General features: G+C 35.5%; 1 protein-coding gene across 1 annotated transcript in view; it reads right to left on the reverse strand.

The window, feature by feature from the left end:
• TAF3 (TATA-box binding protein associated factor 3) overlaps positions 1 to 24616 on the reverse strand; it is a 237466-nt gene that overhangs the window by 44905 nt on the left and 167945 nt on the right. The window contains exon 4 of the mRNA XM_043968329.1: positions 21515 to 21597. Coding sequence (XP_043824264.1) covers positions 21515 to 21597 — 83 coding nt within the window. The remainder of the gene's footprint in view (positions 1 to 21514; positions 21598 to 24616) is intronic.

The following is a 24616-nucleotide window of genomic DNA, read 5'->3' on the forward strand; positions in this document are numbered from 1 at the left end:
TGTTTTGTGTTTCTTTCTCTAAGGACAGGCCACTGAACAGCAAACCTCGGAGATAAAAGTTTCCAACTTCAGCAGTTACTTAATGAGTTCAAGAGATATGGAGTCTTTTAAGTTGTTAGTGGTTGTCCTGAATTCAGATGTTTCCATCCCTACCCTCCTCTGAGAAGGGCAATACGAAAAGGATGAACCATGCCCTGGTTGACCAGAAGACCTGTACCCTGACTTGTTCTATACTCAGACCATATAGACTAAGGTGAAAATGAAATCTGTTCAGCAGTCTCACAAGTCTCCCAGGAGCCCTTCCTCTTTCTCAAGACAGCACAACAGGAGTTAGAGGTTACTGTTTCATATTTTAAATATTTCTTTGATGAAACAGGAAAAGAAATAGCAGTCCTATCCCTGATATGTACTGCTTTGTACAGTAGGTACCATTCTAGATGGGCCCTTCTTAATCTTTTTTTTAGGATAGATGCTGTACATGAGCCACACCTAAGCCTTAGTTCTCAGAGTTCTACCCTGGGGTAAGGAAGTAATGGGTGAGAAAGCTCTTGTATCCTTCTCTTTGAGATTCCACAGGATGAATGTGACTGTGCTTGAGCCAAAAGCCACAGCCCCTTTTACAGGAAAGGACTCTGTTGGGCTGAGTGATATTTTTATATTACAGTTTACAAAGAGTTTTATATACGTAGTCTCAACGGGTACTTAAAAACCTGTGAGGTAGGTTATTATCTCCTTAAAGGTGAGAAAAATGAGGCACAGAGTTTAAGAAGCTTGCTGAGAATTACATAAGTGGGAATAAAATCTGGGTCTCTAATAATTCCAAGTGCAGCCCTCTTTTCATTATACCACACTGCCTCAATTTTCAAGTCAGTTCTCTCAATTTTGTGATAGAAATGCATGTTCTTTTCTTTTTTTTTTAAAATGTGAGTACTCCTTTAAACACTTGAGGTTGACAACTTCCCATCTGAACAACCTTTTTTTGTTATCACTGTTGCCTGAGCGGTAAAAGGACATTTTTCTAGAACTACCAGAAATATTTCTCTTAGGTCATTTTGGCTAAAAATAAATTAATTTTACACTTAGGCTGTGATATACTGAAAAAAATGTTGGATGAATGTTTAATATATAGTACAGACATGATCTGCTTGAAAAATGAAATCAACTGGATAAGGTAGGATCAAAGTTATCTTGAAAAGATTAAATTCTAAAGGAAATATGTCTTTTACCAAAATTTCACTAGCAAGGTAGACGGCTGCTAAAATTGAATTTCTGATTTGAGCAAAGTCAAATATTCAAATTACAAAAATCTTTAAAAGGGTTACAACTCTAAGGTAATCATGATGAGTATTGTTTTTTGTTTTGTTTTTTTTAGTTTCCAGACTGGTTCAAAATGTCAAAAGATATGCAGAGACATGCATAAAAAATAATGGAAAGTAAAATTGGATATATGATGACAGGGACTTGGATTTAACATAGGTGGTTTTTTCTAATTCATTCCATAGAAACATTGGAGACTGCCAATAAAGGTGGAAGTTTTACCATTTCAACATTATCTTTATTCCATGTTTATTAAGCCTATGAAGAACAAGGCTATTAATTTTTATTCTGCTGTTATTTTTAAAATAAAATTACTAAATGAAATTATATTAAGAAAAACTTCATGTGGTCAAACTTTATGTTTACCCCCAAGCCTTAGGGCAGTGGTAACAATTTTTGGTCCTTAGAATTAAGTGAAGGTTTAGTGGAATAAGAAATTCTGAGAGGATCTTGTGTTTTCATAAAGGCATTCACTGTTATTATTTATGGAAATGAGAGAGGAAGCTTTTGGGAAAGAAAAAAACTAATATAACTGTGAAATTAATTAATATTAATTTTCAATACCTTCAAAAAGAAGTGTAGATATTCTACAAAGAAAAAAACCCCCAATCATTAACTAAAGTAATCCTCATTAGGGAATATGTGAAAGCTAACTATAATAGGAAACTTTATTTTATGGGATTTAGTACCATCCCAAAATTTACCAGATAATATTAAATCCAATATTATAAGAAAAGGTCAATATCCATTAAGTTTATATAATGAATCAGACTATGATTAAAATTTTGAACCTTACTGTAGAGTTGCAAAAATATTATCGTTTAAGTCTCGGCTAAATATTCTAATATGGATACCACAAAATATTTGAATACTGACATCAGCTAGTCTGTTTTCATCACAGGAGTTATCAGGTACCATTAATTTAAATTCTCATCTTTCTTCTGATAGATTCAAATTAAGAACTTTCATCTCTGTGAACTGAATATGTGAGTAAAAATAGTGCTTTAGGCACTCTCAGGGTAATTTTTAAAAAATTTCCATTTGCTTTAATATGTTTACTAGGAAAATGACCTCTCAGACCTGTAGAGTAAGACCACAGTAGTCTTTATTTGGCATACTACTTGCATAAGTGTCAAATCTAAAACTCCAACCATTTAAAAGGATATGCTTTTACCATACAGAGAAGCTCAATTATTGAATAATCTTTTCTTGTTTTGTTTTATTTTGTTTTTTTCCAGGGCAATGGGGGTTAAGTGACTTGCTCAAGGTCACTCAGCTAGTGAATGGTCAAGTGTCTGAGGCTGTATTTGAACTCAGGTCTTCCTGAATCCAGGGCTGGTGCTTTATCCACTGGGCCACCTAGCTGCCCCCTTGAATAATCCTTTTAAAATAGACCCTATCATTTTTTATACTACTAATTGATTACAAAAAATAACTTCTAACGTTGAAGAAACCACATACCAATTCTGCATCAATGAAATTAGAAACACAAGGATGGAATGAGGTTATGGGATTTTCATCTTTCAAAACAAAATATGGTAGATTCTAACTTGGGATGGTTTGAAGATAAAAGAGACCTAATATCAATGGAAAGGTTGAGATATTCTCTTAAGACCCATGCCAGAATCTAAAAGACAGATTATAAAATTTTAAAACAGTATTCTTGAGAAGGTCTGTGTCTGTCTCTCTCCCCACCACCCCCATGAGAGTTCCATTCCTGATCTTTTTGAAAAAATGCTTGTGGTTCTCTTTGTGGTTTCTGAATATCATGGCAGTTGGAGGTTCTCTCAGGTGAAGGAGAAAATATTGCAAGCAGCCAGAAAGAAACAATTCAAGTATTGTGGAGCCACAGTCAGAATAATACAAGATTAAGCAGCTTCTACATTAAAGGATTGGAGGGTTTGGAATATGATATCCTGAAGGACAAAGGAACTGTGATCACAACTAAGAATCACCTACTCAGCAAAACTGTATATAATCCTTCAGGGTAAAAAAAATGGGAATTCAATGAAAGAGAGGACTTTCAGGCATTTTTTGATGAAAAGACCTGAGCTGAATATAAAATCTGACTTTCAAATTCATGATTCTAGAGAAGGATAAAAAGATAAACAGGAAAAAAATCATAAGGGATATTAAAAAGTTAGACGGTTTACATTCCTACACATGGGAAGATGATACTTGTAACTCATAAGAACTTTCTCATTATTAGGGCAGCTGGATGGAGTATATTTAGATAGAGGGCACAGAGGTGAGTTGAATATGAACGGATGATATCTTTTTAAAAAATAAAATTAAGGGGTGAGAGAGGAATGCACTGGGAGAAAGGGAAAGGGAGAGGTAGAATGGGCTAAATCATCTCACATAAAAGAAACAAGAAAAAGCTTATATGGTGGAGGGGAAGATGGGGGAGGTGCTGAAGAGTGAATGAACCTTACTCTCATCAGAACTGGTTCAAAGAGAGAATAACATACACACTCAATTGGGTATAGTAATCTATATTCCCTGCAGGAAAATAGGAGGGAAAGGGGATGGGGGAGGAATAGAAGGGAGGGAAGTTTGGGGGAGAGGGCAGTCAGAAGCAAAACACTTTTGAGGAGTATTGGGTGAAAGGAGATAGAGAACAGAGTAAATGTAATGAGGAGGGAACAGGATGGAGGGAAATACAGATAGCAATAGTAACTGTGAAAAAAACTTTGAAGCAACTTTGTCTAACAAAGGTTTCATTTTTCAAACACATAGAGAACTGAGTCAAATTTGTTAAGAGACATTCTCCAATTGAATAATGATTAAAAGATATGAAGAGTTTTCAGATGAATAATCAAAGCTATCCACAGCCATCTGAAAAAAAAATGCTCTAACTCACTATTGATTAGAAAGATGCAAGTCAAAATAATTCTGGGGTACTACTTCATGCCTATTGGATTGGATAATAGGATAGCAGAGGAAAATTACATGTTGTAGGGGATATGGGAGGAATGAGACATTAATGCACTGTTGGTGGAGTTGTAAACTGATTCAAACATTCTGTACAGCAACTTGAAACTATAGTTAAAGGGCTATAAAACCATGTATACTCTTTGGTCTAGTAATAAGACTACTAAAATAATTCAAAATTGAGGAGATACCCATCAACTGGGGAATGGCTGAACAAATTGTGGGATGAGATTATGATAGAACATTATTGTGCTATAAGAAATGATGAGCAAGATGCTCTTGGAAAAACCTGGAAAGACTTACATGAGCTGATGCAAAGTGAAATGTACTATATACAAAATAACAGCAATATTGTAAGATGATCAGCTGTGAATGACTTTGCTATTCTTAGCAATACAATGATCCAAGTCTGAAGGACTTAATGATGAAAAATACAATCCATCTCCAGAGAAAGAACTGATGGTATCTGAATACAGATATGCTTCAGCATAATTTCTTTTAGTTTCTTTTTCTTAAGTTTTTTTTGTCTGTTTTCTTTCACAACCTGACTAATACGGAAATGTTTTGCATGACTACACATGTATAACCTATATTGAATTGCTTGTGTTCTTAAGGGGAAGTGGGGAGGGAGGGAGGAAGAGAATTTGGAACACAAAGTTTTTTAAATGGATATTATAATTGTTTTTACATGTAATTAGGGAAAAAATAAAATTCTAAATGAATTAAGAAAATTTTTTTAAAAAATAAAATATACCAAAGAGGGGGGAAAAAAGGGGGTGGAAGGAAGGGGGCAGTTTCCTCATCTGTAAAAAGAACTGGAGAAGGAAGTGGCAGACCATTCTAGTATGTTTGGCATGAAAACACCAAATGGGGTCATGAAGAGTCAGATAGGACTGAACAACAACAAATGTTCTTTGGGGCAGCTAGGTGTCACAGTAGATTGAGTGCCAGCCCTGGATTCAGGAAGACCCATCTTCCTGAGTTCAAATCTGGCCTCAGATACTTACAAACTGTGTGACCTTGGATACAAGCTGCTTAACCTTGTTTACTTCAGTTTCTTCATTTGTAAAATGAGATGCAGAAGAAAATGGCAAACTACTTCAATATTTTTTCCAAGAAAACCCCAAATGGAGCCATGAAGAGTTGGACACAACTGAACAACAAAATTCTTTTTATACTAGTCATTTACCCTTAACCTTCCCCCACACCAGACCTTCCTGGTAACCAACCAACCAACCAACGCGCCCCCCCCCCCCCCCCCGCCCCATTCAAACAAACAAAGCTTCACTTTTTCCAGGCTTAGTACACATTACTGCCCTTCACTGTCTCTCCAGTCCAGCCAAACTGGCCTTACTGCATGTCCTCACCTGTGACATTAAAATGCATTTCTTATTCCTCTCTACCTCTTAGAATCCTTAGCTTCCTTCAAAGCTCATTTCAAATACTACCTTCTAACATGAAGCCTATTATGCTGCCTTTAAAAAGTTTCAAAAAACATTTCAGGTAGCCTATATTTTTCATCAGGTTCCTTTATCAGATCAAAGTGATACAACATTCCATGTAAACAAGGAGGAAAATATTTATTATTTTCTACTTATTAATTAGCTATAATTTATTAGCACAACTCCTTGTCATATGCGATTTCTTTTTTGTTTTTTGGGGGTTTTTTTGCGGGGCAATGAGGGCTAGGTAACTTGGCCAGAGTCACACAGCTAGTGTCAAGGGTCTGAGGCAGGATTTGAACTCAGGTCCTCCTGAATCCAGGGTTGGTGTTCTATCCACTGTGCCACCTAGTTGCCCCCATCATATGCTATCAATGACTATTACAGACTCCCCCCCCCCCGAAAAAAGTGTGTGTGTGCTGTTGTTTTTTTAAACATCTGAGATCAGGGGAAATTCTTGGGAGTTTTATATCTCAGAAAATCTTTGAGAAGAATATGAGTAGACAGGTTAGTTATTCTAAAAAAGCCCCCCAAATCCAATGGGTAGAACCTAATTAATTTGAGCTAGTCAGACAATAAGTATTTATTTAGTGCTTATTATGTGTCAGGCACTGTGCTAAGCACTGCATATACAATGCATGGTCCCTGACTTCAAGGGGCTCACATTCTAATTTCTACCATGCAAACAATTATGTCCACAGAAGATATATACAGCGTAAATGGGGAGTAATCTCGTAGGGTGACTGAGAGTGAGGGAGGCAAGAAAAGACCTCTTTCAGAAAGTGGGATTTGAGCTGAATCTTGAAGGAAACTAGGGAAGCTATGAAGTGGAGGGAAGGAAAAAGTAGAAGCAGAAGCAAGTAGAAGCAGTGGAATGGTATGGAGCTATGAGATACAATATCAGGATGGACTGGGGAGTGCTGGGAAGGAAGTATAAGAAGACTAGAAAAGTAGGAAGCAGTCAGATTGGGAAGGACTTTAAAAGTCAAGCAAAAGATTCTTTATTTGATCTTAGATGTAAGAGAGAATCAAAGTTTTGAGTGTATGAGAGTTGGGGGGAGGGATGGTATTTGGGTCAGTCCCAGACTTTAGAAAGACTTCTGTGGCAGCTGAGTGGAGGGTGTATTAGAGTGGGAAGAGATTTGATGCAGGGAGAACAGCCAGAAGGTTACTGACACCTCCAAGAGTGAGGTCATGAAAGCCTACACCAAGGTGGTAACTGAATGGAAAGAAGGGATGTATATGGGATGTGAAGAAAGAAACAAGAAGACTTAGGAACACATTGATCACCTGGTACAAGTACAAAATAAGAGTCAAGGAGGTCCCGCACCCAGGTGACTGGGAGGACTGTGGCTTCCTTTAAGTCCCAGCTAAAATCTCCCATTCTACAGAAAGCCTTTCTTACCACCCCATAATTCTAATGCCTTCACTCTGCTGATGATCTCCAATGTATCCTGCATATAACTTGTATGTACAATTGTTTACATGTTGTCTCCTCCACTAGACTGTGAGAGCTGGGACTGTCTTTTTTTTTTTGCCTTTCTTTGTACTGCTGAAATTTATCACAGTGCCTGACACATAGTAGGCACTTAATCGACTATCTGAAACATCTGGTAGCAATGCCCACCTATACTCCTTTTTTCTAGTAGAAAGCAAACATGATTAATGTCTATGTTGCACCTACCGACATGGACAAGAACCAATACTGGTGGCTGGATCATGGTTATAACCTCATCAAATAAATATTTTTTATTAAAACATTCTTTCACTGCTCAAACAAAAAGAGTAATCATTTTAAGGGTTTCAGTTTTAAAGTTGTCCAAAGGAGGGGCAGGGAAAAGCCACTGTTAAGAAGTAAGTCTTTATTATATACACCAAAATATTTATAGCAGCACTTTTTGTGATAGCAAAGCACTGGCAACAAAGCTGATACCCCTCAATTGGGGAATGGTTAAACAAACTATTGTACATGAACGCAATGGAATATCGTGGTACTGTAAGAAAGGATGTATGTGATCAATAGAGAGAAGCATGAAAAGATCTACGTGAACTTACGCAGAATGAAATACACAGAGTCAAAAATATACATAATAATTACAACAATGTAAATAGAAAAAAACACACTAAAAATAAATAATGAATGTAACAAAATTATACTGCTCAAGTAGGACTCTAACGAAGACATGAAAAGACATCTCCAAACTACTCCTTTGTGGAGGAGGTTAGTCCAGAGGTGTTGCATACACATTGCATGTGTTTCTGGACCTTTTAAGATGTATTAATCAGTTGTGCTGCCTCTTTTTACTCTTACAGACACTACTTGTCATATGGGGTGACTCTCTGGGAGGGGGGAAGGAAGATGCTGGGGATAACTATAATGATTTAAGAAACAGAAGACATTAATAAAAACATATTTTAAAAAATAAGAGATAACCAATGAATAACTCCAATGTCAACTGAATTCCAAGATGATTCTTAGCACATATAAAGACATTTCCTTACACTCTCCCCCTACCAAATTTACATGAGGACAAGGTCTGGATTGACACAAAATGGACAGGCATGGACTCTGTATGATCTGCATTGTTAGAGAGAATAGCCACGTGGTTGAGATCACTGATCCACTAGAATATTACTCCCAAATGTAGTTATTCTATTTGTTTTACTTTAAACAGACTACCTTAGGTAGTAGCTAGTTGTGCTGTAAGTCACTTAAGGAATTAAGTAATACATTCATAGCTTAAGGGGTTATGAAGAAGCAGCAATCATATTGAATATCCCCCCCCCTAAAAAATGGTCTCCTGCTTTTTTTTGGGGTGTGTGTGTGAAAAACAGCTCCCAAAATTCCTCTTTTTAGTACACACAAAGAACTTTTTTTGGGGGGGGGGGGTGAGGCAACTGGGGTTAAGTGACTTGCCCAGGGTCACACAGCTAGTAGGTGTCAAATGTCTAAGGCTGGATTTGAACTCAGGTCTTCCTGAATCCAAGGCGGGCGCTTTATCCACTGTGTCACCTAGCTGCCCCAAGAACTTTTAAATTGACCAAAATCCACTCTATTTTGTTACTATTACAGATTTATATAAGCTTCTAGAATGAAGATCATCTAATTTAAAGTATGATTCAACAGCTGAGATTGTAATAAAGCAAACCTTTCTCCTCCAGACCCAAAAAGTATATAGCTCTGTTGCATGGGCACGAATATACACAATTGTGTTCACATATTGTTGATAGTTTATGGTGTTAGAGCTAAACACTCTTAAGTTTTCACCCAATGCTATGAAATCCTCTTCTAGGTGCTTGTGGAGAACAAAATGACTGAATCAGAAGCCCAATACAGCCAACTGTAAAAATAGGACAATGCCACAAAGCATCTACCTTTTATCAGCAGACAGTCTTGAGAAAAATAATCAGTTGTCTAATGCTCCAAAAACCTTTCATGGAAATAGTCTTAATCTTAAGCATCAAGTGTTATTAGGAAATCAGGAATGAAAGAACACAAATTAAAGTTTCTATGCCAGTTGTAGCAATAAGAAGAGCACTTAAGCGTTTTCATCTATAGGTAAGTATTTTTTTTAAACACCTAAAGTGAGAGCACTTGGATAGGGGGAAAGGGGAGGGGGGAGGGATAACCAGAGAATAATCTAAAAGGCCACAGCAATATTGCTGAATTATCTGTCTATCACAGGTTAAAGGACATTAAAATTCAGGAAGTCTACATCAGCTTCCTCTAGATAACAAATCTTAAGTACTTTCCCATAGTCACTCAATTAGTGATTCTGTGCCTTGATAACACTGAAGAGAAAAACTTTCTAACTATCATTCAAATCATATCTAAAAAGGTGGTCATAAATATTTTAAAACCTAAGTGAACTAATAAGACTTAGACCCATTAAGGATAAGATCTTTTACAACAAATTAAATAAAACAATTTATTGAAGCCTGGCCTAAAGATAAGCTAGATTTACTAGGTGACCTTTTATTCATTTAAAGAACAAAATTAGCTCTAATTGCATTAGAATGGAATCCAGTAAATTTTCCCAAGTCTTCTAATGTGGCATCCATGCAAGAACTGCTGTAATTGTTTACAACTAAGATGGAAAAGCCTTGATTATAATCTTTCCACTTGTTTTTACTAACAGCACTAAAAGTACTAACAGCACTCCCCAAAACGTAAAGCTAGTTTTCCTGACATTTTTTTACTGAAAACATTGCATCTTTGGTGTCATTTATTTTGTCATAATAACATACATATAAACTGCAAAATGTCAGGAATAATTGTAAAATTTAAAGATTTCATCAAAATTTGAGTATAGTTATATAATGAGGGAATAAATACCTCAAATGGAAATATCAGTAGAATGGTCAAAATCTCTAAGAGAAATTACTTAAATAGCTAGAGAAAATTCTGTATTCTATGAAGTTAGAAATTGGGTCTGTTTTGATTTATACAAGAAATAATAAAGTATAAGGCAACACAAAGAACTTGCAAAATTACAATATAATGTGGATCAACTTAATGGCTATAGAGACTTTTAGTTGGCATATCTGTAATATTAGTGCATTCCATCAGCATGAAATAAGCAGTTTCCCATATGGGTCTCTTGAAAATACCTGAACTCTTCCACTTCTGATAGGGATAAAGACTTGAACCTATGGTTTCACCAATATAGGGAACTCCCTCAAAATTCTTCCTCATGAGCAAACTCTAACTAATGCAGGTTGGTACCTTTTATGCAACTTCTAGTCTTAGGGAATAGCCTAGAGCACTTTGAGGTTAAGGGACTTGCCCAGGGTTACACAGAATCAGAGGCAATACTCAAACTTAGATCTTCATGGTCCTTAGGCCAACTCCTGATCCACTTGTGTCACACTGTTTTACACTCTAGAACTTTTTATGAACTCAGGGGGGAAAAAAGAATTATGGAATCTTAGAATTGAAAAGGACTTGAGAAATCATCAATCTCTTCTCTCTCTACCTGAAACGGGAAACTCCTCCACAGGAACACAGCTTATGGTATATTTAGAACAGCATTGAATTGGAATCAAAGGACCTGAGTTGAGATTCTATATCTCCTGCTCACTAGTTGTGTGGCCATAGGCCACTTTGGATTTCCACATTTATTAACCAAGGAGACTGATTTAGAGATTCTTTAAGGTCCCTTCTATCTACAAATTCTATAAACTTAAAATATATATATATATATATACTTGAGTGGTCTGTGGATCACAGGATCATAGATTAATAGCTAGAAGGTCTAATCACCTCATCTTATAGATAAGGAAATGGAGGCTCAGAGAAGTAAAGTGACTTGCTTAAAGTTACAAATGGTGAAGTGGCAGAGCTAGAATTTGAACCCAGGTCCTCTGACTCCAAATCCAGTGCTCTTTCCCATTCTACCATGGTGTCTCCCTATTTTCAGATGTAGCCTTTGCTCAAAAACCTCCTATGGAGAATCTTACTACCATAGAAGGCATTCTGTTACTATGTTGCTTTTAGGCCAAAGAAGACTACCTATACAACTTGTCACTTATATGACAGACAAATCAGTGAGAAATCGGACCGTTTTTTCCATTTTAAATAAACAACCTTAATATAAGATAATAAGATATTAAGTAAGTAAGTAAGTAAGTAGACTGCATCACATCTGGCAAATTGCAGTTTTCAATGACCATTGACTCTGCTACATATTACCCATGTGACCCAGGCACCTTGCTGAGTCTCGGTTTTCTCATTTCTAAAATGAGGGGGATGTGTAAGGTTCCTTCTCTATGATCCTAAATATCCACTATTTAAACATAAAGCTTCTCCCAATTAAATAATATCGCTGCAAATCTCAGATAAACTTAAGATAAGATAAGATAATAATATAAGATAAGATAATATAAGATAATCCAAAGGGTCTTCAGGGTTGGACAGAGGAATAAAACATATTTAAAGTTCACTTCCTTGTGAGGTAGTTACAGCCAAGTAGAGACCATTTCTTCATCTGCAAAATAGGAATTATGATGGCACTTACCTCAAAGGATTGTTGTAAGGATCAATTTCCCTCCATAATGTGACATAGTCATCTAGCCTCAGCTTGAGAGCCTTCATACCTCACAAGGAATTCCAAAACATTTCTGGACAGCTTTTATTGTGAGAAAATTCTTCTTTATTGTGAATCTAAATTTGTCTACCTATAACTTCTACCTATTCTTCTTCCACATGACATGTTAGTTGAACCGAACCCAAATATTTGAGGAAAGTTATCATGTTCTTGCTAACTCTTCTCTTTTTCAGTCACAATATACCCTGCTCCTTCAACTGAATCTCATATAACATAGCTTTGAATTCTCCTAGGCTGATGTAAAAATCCTAGAACACCACACACACAAAAGCACAAATACTTTGCTCCTTTTGTCTCTTCATTGTCCTTCCATAAGATCACAAAAATTTACCATAATACAAACATCATTCTGTAAAATATTAATATGCCCAACAAAGAAGGATCATTTGCATTAAAATGTGACAATTATTTAGGTTCTTTCCTTATTTTTCTGTTTCTATATGCATAGTCCAAATACTTTAGCAGAGAAAGGAAGAAAATAAGCATTTATATAATGACTACCATGTGCCAGGAGTGGGCTAAATGCTTTACAAATATTATCTCACTTGATTCTCACAACAACCCTGGGAGGAAGATGTTGTTAGGATCCTCATTTTACAGTTGAGGAAATTGAGGCAGCAGAGGTTAAGTGACTTGCCCAGGATCACACAAGCCAGTAAGTGCCTGAGGTAACACTTGAACTCAAGGTTATTTCCAACTCCAGGCCCAGCTGCCTCTTTAGCAAGGGTTGAGATTACACAAAGACAACAGATATCTCTGGATACTTACATACACTAAAACTCCTCTTATGCTTTTGTTTTGTTTCAAATTAAAGATCATTGTTTTAGCTTACATTCTTCAAAATATGTATAAGTGAACTAGAGAGTATAACTGATTAAAAAGTCATCTACTAGGTTCGATCTCTCAAAACTAAACTCTGAAAGTTCATAAAGAAAATGGTATGATTCTTGTGAAAACCATAACATTTTTAAAGTGTTTATTAAAAGAAGACTGTTTTAGTGAAAGGATTGCCTTTAATAGAAGGAATCCAATGACACCCATGCCTGTATCTCACTAGAAATCATTTAAGGAAAAAAAAAAAGGTATAAATACCAGAAAGCACTGAAACCTATTTTGGAATTACCTGCAAATTACAAAAAAAAAAAATCCAAGTTGGAAAAAAGAGTAGAATATTGTATCTAAAAAAACCTAGAAGTGAAAAATGAAATTTAGAAATCACTGGTAAATAATAGCATTATTTTATACCTATTGTAAGTAACTACAGTCATTTTAAGCAATTTTAGTAGCTGTGTGACCCCTGGACAAGTCCCTTAAGGTCTCTCAACTTTAGCTTCCTCATCTATAAATTGAGGAATTTGAATCTGATGGTTTCTAAGGTTCCCCCTCAATAAATCTATAATCCTATGATCCTAGTATTAGATATTAATTATTACTTAGAAATGGTGGCCATTATTCATTAATTTCTCAAAAAATAACCTTGAAGTGATCTTAAATCAGAACTAATATATAAAAATATTTTTAATCAAAGAGAAGTCCCCATAACAGAAACATGTACTTGATTAGTTAATAAATTAAGCTACAAAGTCATTCTAAGGAAGGGACCTGATGTACTTTCCACTTAACCTCTGGTACTGCTTCTAGATGGAAGGTCCAAAGTTCTATTTGGCTAAACTCTGACAAAAATGAATGTAACAATAAACGCATGATCAAAACTAAACAGAATACACAATAGGCCCAAACTTCATTGTGAAGCAAAAATTTTACATTTCAGTTAATTGCTCAATGTGTTATTTTCTTCCAGCTAAGATAAACAAACAAAAAATATGTGTCAGAAAGACACTAATAAGTTTAAGTGATAGAAAAAAATGCCTTTTCTTTTTAAGTTGACAAAATAATTACCTGGCTATGAAATTAGGTTACTTAGTTGATTTTTAGACCGATTAAAAAATGGATCCACATTTCCAGCATCAGAGTTAGCAAGCTTTTTCTTTTTAAATGCAACAAATAGAACTAAACCAATGGTATCAAACTTAAATAAAAATGAGGGCCACTAATCTACATATATAAGAATCTTGTGGGTCACCTACTGACAGTTTTAAAATGTAATGTTTATCTATGTTTTATCGTATTTTTAAAATTTTGTTAAACATTTCCCAATTACATTTTAATCTAGTTCTAGCTGCCCTGAAGTATTTTGCAAGCAACAGGGTTAAATGTTTGACACTGATGGGCTAAAAGATGTCACTGGAAGGCCTGAAGCATTGGGAGTGTGGAAAAAAGGAAAAAGAAAAGAAGGGATGGGGAAAAAAAGGGGGGTAGAGGGTATAGTTCCAACAAAAACTGTCCCTGGTACTGTTGACTACCACTTTTGCCATAGTTTGTTTCATCCCAGGATGTGCTATTTCTATAATTGAAATGGCATGAAAGGTTAGATAGATGATTTTAATATCCAAGTTCTAGACATTCTCAGCATATTTTCACCTTCATTTTTACTTTGTGACTTAGGTTGGAACTATTATTTTGAGAACTACTATTAACATAATTATTTTCTTATTTTTCAGTTATCATTTTTCTAAGTGATTTAAAATCCACTTGCTCTGTGTCCCATTAATTTACCCAGTAAACTAAACTAACCAGTTCCTGAGTAAACTAAACTAGTACAGACACTATGGAAAAGGAAAAAGGATACCCTACTGTACCCAACAAAGGATCACCACAGCTTTTAAAACTGGAAGGGACCTTTGTGATCACATAATTTAAGTGAGGGATCCCGGAGGTAAAAAGCCTTGGTCATCATGTGAGTATTAACAGCTGTGATTTTTAATGACACTCTGACTCCAATGTTCCTTCCAATTATGTAACATATCTGCCAATATAGATCTAAAACTCAGACTGATCTCATTCCGAAAGTTTTGTAGATCCTATCCTCAGGCCAAGAAATTATTCCCTCCCCTAAGTCTCACTGCAGTTATCTATGCAGGGTTATTACCTCCTCTGCAAATTAACCTTTCTAAAATCCGTTCTAATAGCCAGTAACTTTGATTAAGGAACAAGATTGAATGGGAAGTGAGCTCTGGGTTAATCACTAATAAAGCAATTATATTTTACATATTATAAATTTGGCTTCTGCCTAACTTCTTATGTATAATTTGTTATGGAGAAGATACTAAAAAAATAGAAAAACCATGGGCTATGCCAATATTAAAATATATTAAAAAGTAAAACAAGAAAACTATAGAAAAACATATGATTACATTCCAATCTTTTGAAATATCTTTTAAAATATGATCCATACATGTATCAATAGTATCCTTGATGGAAAAATGAAAAGAGGACAGATAGGGTTTTCTAAACAATAGTCTAGAGGAGACATAAGCAAGGCTTATATCATCAGGAAGACATAAGCTCAAGAAAGGTGTCACCACTGTAGTGCAGGATATTTTATTTAAGATCCTAAAGGAAGCAGGAATCTCTAAATTTGGTGGGTGAGATATTCCTAATACTCCTGTTGGCAGTATACAGGGCTTTTACTACATAAAGCCCCAGAACATTAGATGGTCTCTTCAATGAGATCCACAATTGCTTAAAACAATCCATACAGGAAACATAGTAAACATTTAAATAATTGGGCAATTTAACCAAATAGATGCAAAATATCTGGAGTCCTATGACAAGTGGTTGGATGGATACTAACAACTACACAATAATAAATTGGCACAAATATCTGAGGCAGGCACTGCAGATGGACAATGAGTTGAATCTAGAATGGAGCAGAAAGGAAGTAAGTAGACTGCATCACATCTGGCAAATTGCAGTTTTCAATGACCATTGGCTCTGCTACATATTACCCATGTGACCTTGGGCACCTTGCTGAGTCTCAGTTTTCTCATTTCTAAAGTGAGGGGGATGTGTAAGTTTCCTTCTCTATGACCCTAAATATCCACTGTTTAAACATAAAGCTTCTCCCAAGTATATAATATCATCGCAAATCTCAGAATACAACCATCTCTTGAGAAGGTACCCATTAAATATGGGAAATTATTACATAGTAGTATGTGGTCACTTCAATAATGGATTAATGATATTAATGATGAATAGTCTCCCTCTAATAATGCACTGGATCCCACCTGTCCTGTGCAACATCTGTTCATAAAGCTCTAATGTGCTGAGCTTTCCTCTAGGCTTGAGGCCATAGCATGGGTACCAAGAGAGTGTTCAGACTAATCACTGGACAAATCTTGCTCTTGCTACTTAACCAGCCTGTGGATAGTAGAGGTTATGAATCACTGAATCAATCCATTAGAAAGCATTTATTAAACGCTTAGTATGTATTAGGGGCTGCTGACACAAAGAGAATAAAAAATATAGTCTATGCACTCAAGAGGTGCTCCTTTTAATGGGGAAGACCAATGATAGGAACAGTACTGCAATTTAAAGAGAACTGCCTGGGGTACTGAGAGGTTAGTTGATTTGTTCACACTTACTGTATGACTCTGGGCAAGTCACTTCACTTTTCTGGCTCAGTTTCCTCAAATATAAAATGGGGAAAATAACAGCACCTATCTCCCATAGTTGTTGGGAAGATCAAATGAGACAACACATAGTAGCTGCTACATAAATGCTTATTCTCTTCCCTTTCCCTTGCCTCCTACCCACTCCTGTGTTACAGGACAAGAATGAGTCAGAGATGAGATTTGAAACCAGATTTTCCTGAATGACTCTAAGGCTACCTCTCTACTCACTACATCATGCTGTTCTCTTCTTATACTGCTTTGCTGCAAGATATAAAAGTTAGTTTTCATCTATTTTATGCAAAGAAACAAAATACTTGATAAATAGGATAGCTTTTAAAAATTTAACAAGAGGGATCTGTTAGACGGATAACAAAAACATCTGATTTGTCATATCTAACTGGTATGCTTTTAAAAATATCAAAATGTCTTTAAAGCCTCTGTAAAACATCTTACACTTGTAGAAATCTTGCAACTGAGAGCACACAAACATTTAATACATGTGAATATTTAATTGTCAGTTTCCTGTTGATTTGCAAGAGATTTTGTAATTTGGTATATATCTTGGTGGTCTACTTAAAAAAATTAGCTGTACTTGATACCTACTTTTGGAAACTGAAATAAAACTTGATAGCATTCAGATTTTTAAAGAATACTTTATAGGCAAAGAGGAAACAAAAGTATTGCTTTTTGTAGATAATACAATGATTTACTTAGAACTCAGACTCAAACCATTAATTGAAACAATCACTTCAGCAACATCATAAGAAAAATAAATCCATTTAAATCATCAGCATTATTATATAGTATCAACAAGAGCAAGAATGAGAAATTTCATTCAAAATAACCATGGAAGGTATAAAAAGTCTGAGATTGTATCTCAGCAAGACATATTAAGGAACTTTATTTAGAAATTCATTTATAAAGTACTCTTTGCAGAAATAAAAACGGACCTAAATAATTGGAGAAATGTTAACTGCTCACGGGTAGGCCTAGCCAAAAGTATTACATAAGTTAATTTACTTATACAGCGTCATACCAAAATAACAAAGATTATTTTACAGCCAAGAAAAAAATAATGAAATTCATATGGAGACACAAAAGGATAGGAATTTCAAGATAATGATGAAAACAACTGGCGAGGGAGGGGAATCTAATACCATAGCTCTAACTATACTATGAACTAGTAATTATTGAAATGGCTTGGAAAAACTTAAAAAATAAGTTTATCAATAGATTGGATTAGGCATACAACACACAGAAGCAAGAGAACACAGTAGCATAATGCTCAATAAACCCAAATATATAAGTAACTGAAGTAGGGTCTGCAAGTAATTTGGCAGAAAGTGAGTATAGACAAACATCACACACCATATGCCAAGATAAACTCCAAATAGATACAAGATTGAAATATAAAAGGTAACAACAACATGAGCAACTTAGAAGAGAAAGATCTATGAAGAGTTAAAGGGTTTATGATATTGATATATGCAATAAAAAGAATCACAGAAAATAAAATGACCAATTTTTATTATATAAAATTGAAAAGGCTTTGCACAAACAAATCTAATGCTTCTAAAATCAGAAAGGAAATATGTAACTGGAGGAAAAAAATTTTTGCAGTAAGTTTCTCTGATAAAAGTCTCCTATCTAAGATATATAAGGAATTAATACAAATTTATAAAACTAAGAAGTATTCCCCAATAGATAAATGATCAAAGGAAAAAACAGAAGAAATTGCAGAAGAAATCCAAGCTAACAATAACCATATAAAAGTGCTTCAAATCACTAATAATTAGAGAAATTCAAATTAAAACAACTCTGAGGTTCCACTTAACATGCACCAGACAGGCAAAGATGACAAAAGAGGAAAATAAAACTATTAGAGAGGCTTCAGGAAAGTGGGCACACTTAATGCAATGTTGGTAGAGTTGTGAATTAGCCCAGACATTCTGGAAAGCAATTTGGAATTGAATCCAGAAAGCTGCTGAACTGTTCATATCTTCTGACTCAACCATAAAATATTTAACTGTTGATTAAATGAACAAGAAATAGTTTCTCCTTTGAGAAGAAAGACTAGTAAAGAGGTTATCATTCACAGAAATGGTGAGTAGTTTCTTTGGTGTGCTATTTCTAGAGGGGACCACTTCACTGCTCCTTTGTCCTCCAATGGGTTGACAGCTGTGGATAGTTCTTGTTTGTTTGTTTGTTTGTTTTGCAGGGCAATGGGGGTTAAGTGACTTGCCCAGGGTCACACGCCTAGTAAGTGTAAAGTGTCTGAGGCTGGATTTGAACTCAGGTACTCCTGAATCCAGGGCCGGTGCTTTATCCACTGTGCCACCTAGCCGCCCCCTGTGGATAGTTCTTAATTTATGAAGTGAGGAGAACATCATACACTTCAGAACCTTTCTGGAAAGAGGTTCGATATACAATAACATTTCTCTTATATTTTCTTATCATTTCAGTGGAAATTCCACCCATTGGCAGCTCTGTATTATCAAAACTAAAGAGAAAATAGGGACAATTTGTCCACATAGTTTCAGCAAGCACACCTGCTTTTCTTTAAACTATTGTGATTTTCCTCTTCATTTCCAATTATAAAAGATTATATCCTTTTCACAAAGAGATTTTGCCTCTACAACTGATAAATGGTCAAAAGATATCAATAGGGGGTGCAGCTTACTAGCTGTGTGACCCTGGGCGAGTCACTTAACCCTCACTGCCCCGTGCAAAAAAAAAAAAAAAAAAGATATCAATAGGTAATTTTCAAAGAAAAAAATCCAAGCTACCAATAACAATATGGAAAAAAAGGCTCCAAATCATTAATAATTAGTGAAATGTAAACTAATTCAGCTCTGAAAACTACCTCTCACAGAAACTCCCCCCAATCCTGAGGCTGGCAAAATTAACAAAGAAGGAAAATGCCAACTATTAGAGGGCTACAGAAAAACAGGTACTCTGTTGGTGGAACCATTAATTAGTTTGGTCATTCTGCAAAGCAATTTGGAGCTATGCACAAAAAGCTACTAAACGATATCTACTCTTTGATCTAGCAATACCACTAAAAGTTCTACACTCCAGAAAGATTAACAAAAGAGGAAAAGGGCTCATATATACAAAATATTTAGAGAAGCTTTTTTTTTTTTGGTGGTGACAAAGAACTACAAACTAATAGGGGTTCCATTCTTTTGGGAGAATGGCTGAACAAATTATGGTATATGGGGGCAGCTAGGTGGCACAGTGGATAGAGCACTGGCCCTGGATTCAGGAGGACCCGAGTTCAAATCCGGCCTCAGACCCTTGATACTTACTAGCTGTGTGACCCTGGGAAAGTCACTTAACCCCAATTGCCTCACCAAAGGGAAAAAAAAGAATAATAATAAGAAGAAACCAACAAATTATGGTATATGAATGTAATGGAATAGTACTGGGCTATAAAAATGATGAAAGGGATGGTTTCAGAGAAATCTGGGAAGACTTGTATGAACTGATAATAAGTGAAATGAACAGAACAAGAACTATTTATACAATAACAGTAACACTGTAAAGACAAAAAACTTTGGAAACCTTAAGAATTCTGACCAATCCAATGACCAACCACAATTCCAGTGGATGGAGGATGAAATGTGTTACCTAACACTTGACAGAGAGGTGATGAATTCAGGGTATAGAATAAGACACCAATTTTTTGTATATGGACAATGCAGAAACTGGTTTTGTTTACCTATGCATATTCATTAAAAAAAGATTTTTCTTCCTTTCCTTCCTTCCTTTTTCAATGAGGGAAAGAAAAGAAATTTTGGTTGAAAAAAATTGAAAAAAATGTTTTGAAACAAGAGTCTTTGCCCCGTGTGGTCACTTTTCCTCTACACTGTAATACTTTGGTGCATGTTACTGGGAAATGGCAGAGGAAATAGAAGACTGTAGAATGCATTTTGGATGAAATGAACCATTGAGAACCCGAGAAGTCCAATTTTCTGCTCCCTATCCTAAGTAAATTCCTGGATCCAATTCAGGGACACAACCAATTTTTATAGCTATAAATTAAATGGTTCTTGAATGCCTTAGAAATCTACTCTCTACCAATCTTTGGTTGTTTACAGTTTAACCTATTCTGAATTAAGATTCTGTAAAAGGGGAAAAAATTGGGACATATGTTTATATATACTAGACTCTAATTATGTGGAATTCTACTGAAACATATTTGATATGACACCAAAGTAATGAGACTGATTTCCCATTGTTGCTTATAGTAAAAACTAATATTTATGTAATGGTTAAGTTTATAAAACATGTTTTTGATATTAACCATATGAGGGTTTTGTTCTTTCGTAATTACATCATGTATGAGTCTTCAATACTTCAATACAAAACACAAAAAGAGATGAAATACAAATCTCCAGTTCTTTAACTTGAAATAAAGTCTGGCTGACCCAGTGGCTTAGTATAAATCATTCAGGATATTCAAAAGACTGGATTCACATTTCCAGTTTTGCTTTGTTTCCTAGTCATTGAGGGCTGTATTTATTATTTTTCATATGATATCTCTAGTCAAGCCTTTGTTGGACTTTTATTTTCTCTACTGCAAAAGTAAAAACATTTCCTACTTGAGGTAGAAAAGAATCTTTTTTTTCCCCCATAGTGAGATTATAAAATAAGTATTTGAAAAGACATATCATTATATCCACAAATTAATTAATCTTATGGTATTTCATTTCCTAGTTTAGCGGTTCTTAACCTTTTCTGTGTCATGAACCCCTCTGGCTATCTGAAGAAGCTTATATGCCCCTTTTCAGAATAAGGTTTTTAAACTTCATAAAATGCAAAAGATTACAAAGGAAACCAAAGGTTAGCAAAAATGAAGATGTAAAATTTTTCCCATCAGAGTTTATGGATTTCTTAAAAATCTATCAGAACAGATTAGAACCTCTGCTCTATTTTAAAAGTGTTTTATAGCAGTCTTGAAATAATAATAAGGAGCCTTAGAGATCAAAATAAACAAAAGTAGCTATATATGAAGAGGCAAATAAGATCATCTAGAATTTTTTAAATGAAAGATACTAAATAAAATATACAAAGAAAGATTTTATGATTGCAACTCCAAAGGTTTCATGCAACTTTAAATGAAATTTAGAAAAGAGTTAAGTTTAAGAAAATTAAGAAAGAATTATTTTTCCTTCGACTCAAAGCTCTTTGTACTTACATTTTGTCTTGGCCAGCACCTACTCGTAGTGTCAGTCGGGGAATAACTGGTGATGGGGCTGGAACAACTGGTTCCACTTTTATCTGTTCAAGAGAGGACATTAGAAAATTAAACATAGTTTTCAATAACATATTCTATTCCTCCCTATCCCACCTCTTAAGAACTAGATAAACAAGTTCAAGTCTCAACTATGACTAAATTAGGGGGAAGAGAAGGGAATAAATATGTGTATGACATCTAGTATGTGCAGGCATTGTGCGAAGTGATTTATAAATCACTTTGTGATTTTATTATTTTATATTATAAATTACAGTACAGTCAAGTACAATATAGTATTTGTTGTATAGTATACTATCCTAAGAGCTACAGAGAAATTCTGAGCAAAGAAATAATTCCAACTATATTTTTAAGTAAATGCATTCCAACAAGTAAAGAGTATACAGTCACTTTAAGAAATCTTATAAAATTCGATTACATAATGTAATTAATCAAGTGAAATTATTTCTGTCTTTGATTTTGTCAATTTAGGTTAGTTTCTTGAGTTTGGAAAAAATTGTCAAATACTAAATGGTATATTATACCACACAAAAGCATCTAGGTGGTACAGTGGGTAGAATACTGGGTCTGAAATCAGGATGACCAGAATTCAAATTTGGCCTCAGATACTTACTACCTATATGACCCTGAGCAAGTCATTTAACCTCTGCATACCTCAGTTTCCTCAATTGTAAAATGGAGATAAAAACAGCACTTACCTCCTCAGGTTATTGGGAATTTCAAATGAGATAATATTTATAAAGAACTTAGCATGGTGCCTGGCACATAGTAAGTGCTTAAAATACGCTTGTATCCTGCTTTCTTTCCTTTCATATCTAAATCCATTGAAGATGATTTATTCACCTCAGGTGATTTTTTATATACAGGACTTGCTCTTGTCCAAACCTGGGTGACAATTTGCTCTGGGGTGCTTGAGATAAATTTCAATAAAACTTGACATGACGGTTCTAGCTTGGATAGGCAATGCTAAACTGATTAACAACAATTGGGTTTTTATTAAAAGTTACTCAGCCGGGGCAGCTAGGTGGAGCAGTGGATCAAGCACTGGCCCTGGATTCAGGAGGACCTGAATTCAAATCCAGCTTCAGACACTTGAAACTTACTAGCTGTGTGACCTTGGGCAAGTCACTTAACCCTCATTGCCCCACAAAACAAAACAAAAAACAAAAAGTTACTCAGCCTCCCAACTTTCTTTCTTTCTTTTCTTTTCTTTTTTTTTTTTTTTTTGCATTTCAGTGACTAGTAGCTTCTGTCAGGCAATGCCCATAGTCCATCAGAGGGAAATGTGTACCTCTGCATATGTACTGTCTGGGATATAATGAGATAAATTTCCAATGTAATGTGGAATCTCTGCTGTATGGAGAATAGGGGTAGGGAAGACAGTGGGGTGTCCACTAAGAAATGAAACAGATTTACCACAGTTCTAGTATCATTGGAGAATTACTGATAAAGGGGAGAGAAGTCAGGAGGATTACGTTCTGCCCTGGCCAAACAGATCACATCTGCAGTACTGTATAAAGGACAATGAGAAGCTGGAGAACATCTAAAGGCATGATGACCAGAAGGATCTGAAACTGTACTATTCAAGGTGATGAAGGAATAGGACAGTTTAGCTTTGAGAGGATTCAGGGAGTCAGAGGGTGATGCTATCTGTCTTTAGATACTTGCGGAGCTCTCTGAAAAAACAGGAGAAGTACTACTCTTGTTCTGCTTGGCTCCAATCAGTAGTCCTACGAACACCGGGGAGAAATTGTTTAGGAGGTGAAGGCTTAATTGAAGAAAATACTCCTGAAGATTACTGTCATCCAAAAGTGGAATGGGCTGTCTCTGGAAGAAGTGGATCGCTTCTGACTAGAGATAATCAACCAAAAACTAAATGATTCTTTGTCAGGCTTGTTACATAAGAGATTACTGTTCAGGTATGGATTGGCCTAGATGGTCTCTGAAGGTCCTTTCTAATCTAGAGATTCTGGGAAGTCTGTGACATACGGGAAATGTGTAGTAGGCAGCAATGAAACGTTCTAGCATATATGGTGCATGCTGTCCGAACAATTCTTTTTTCTCAAAAGAGAGTGCTTGATACAAATTATACGTGGGCAGGGAACAATAATTAATTAATAATTAATTATATAATTCATAATAATTATATAATTATACATAATTAATAAAAAATAATTAATTAGCCTCTGGCAGTGCTGTGTGTAAGGACTTCTTATATAGTTCCACTTTGTGGCGTAGCCTGACACAATGGGGTACTCAAAGGACCCCAAAGTAAAGAACAGCTTGTCAGCCTGGTCAGTCAAAGAGTTCATTATTGTTCCATTTCCCTCTAATCCTCCAAATACTGAATACTAAAACTTAGGTAATTGTTGTTTATATACACTTGATCCCACCCTTCACAGAACTGCAAAATAATCTTCCTCAGACACAAATATAAACACATTATTCTCATGCTCAAAAAGCCTCTGTGGTTTCCTATTCTTCTAGGTTAAAATGCAGTCTGTAATCTGACAACTTTCAAAATCTGGCTCCAATTTACCCTTTCAGTGTAATTTCTGGAGTTAGGAAGATCTGACCTCAAATCTGGCCCTAGACACTTAGTAAGTGTATGATCCTGGGCAAGTCACTTAACTTTTGTTTATCTCAGTTTTCTAAATTGTAAAATAGGGATTAATACATTATTAAACAACCCTACCTTGCAGGGTTGTTTTGAGCATCAAATGAGATCATATTTATAAAGCATTCAGCAGAGTGCCTGGCACATAGTAGGGACTTAATAAACATTTATTCCCTGCTCCCCCTGCCGCCGCCGCCTCCTCCTCCTCCTCCTCCTTCTTCTTTTTTGGTGAAGCAATTGGGGCTGTGACTTGCCTAGGGTCACACAGCTAGTAAATGTCAAGTGTCTGAGTCCAGATTTGAACTCAGGTCCTTCTGAATCTAGGGCTGGTGCTCTATCCACTGCACCACCCAGCTACCCCCGCCTCCTTATTTTTCATTAGTTTCCTCAGAATTTCCCCCAAACTGCTAGGGATAATGTAAAGCAGT

Source organism: Dromiciops gliroides, chromosome 5, assembly GCF_019393635.1.
Source record: "Dromiciops gliroides isolate mDroGli1 chromosome 5, mDroGli1.pri, whole genome shotgun sequence".
Lineage (NCBI taxonomy): Eukaryota > Metazoa > Chordata > Mammalia > Microbiotheria > Microbiotheriidae > Dromiciops > Dromiciops gliroides.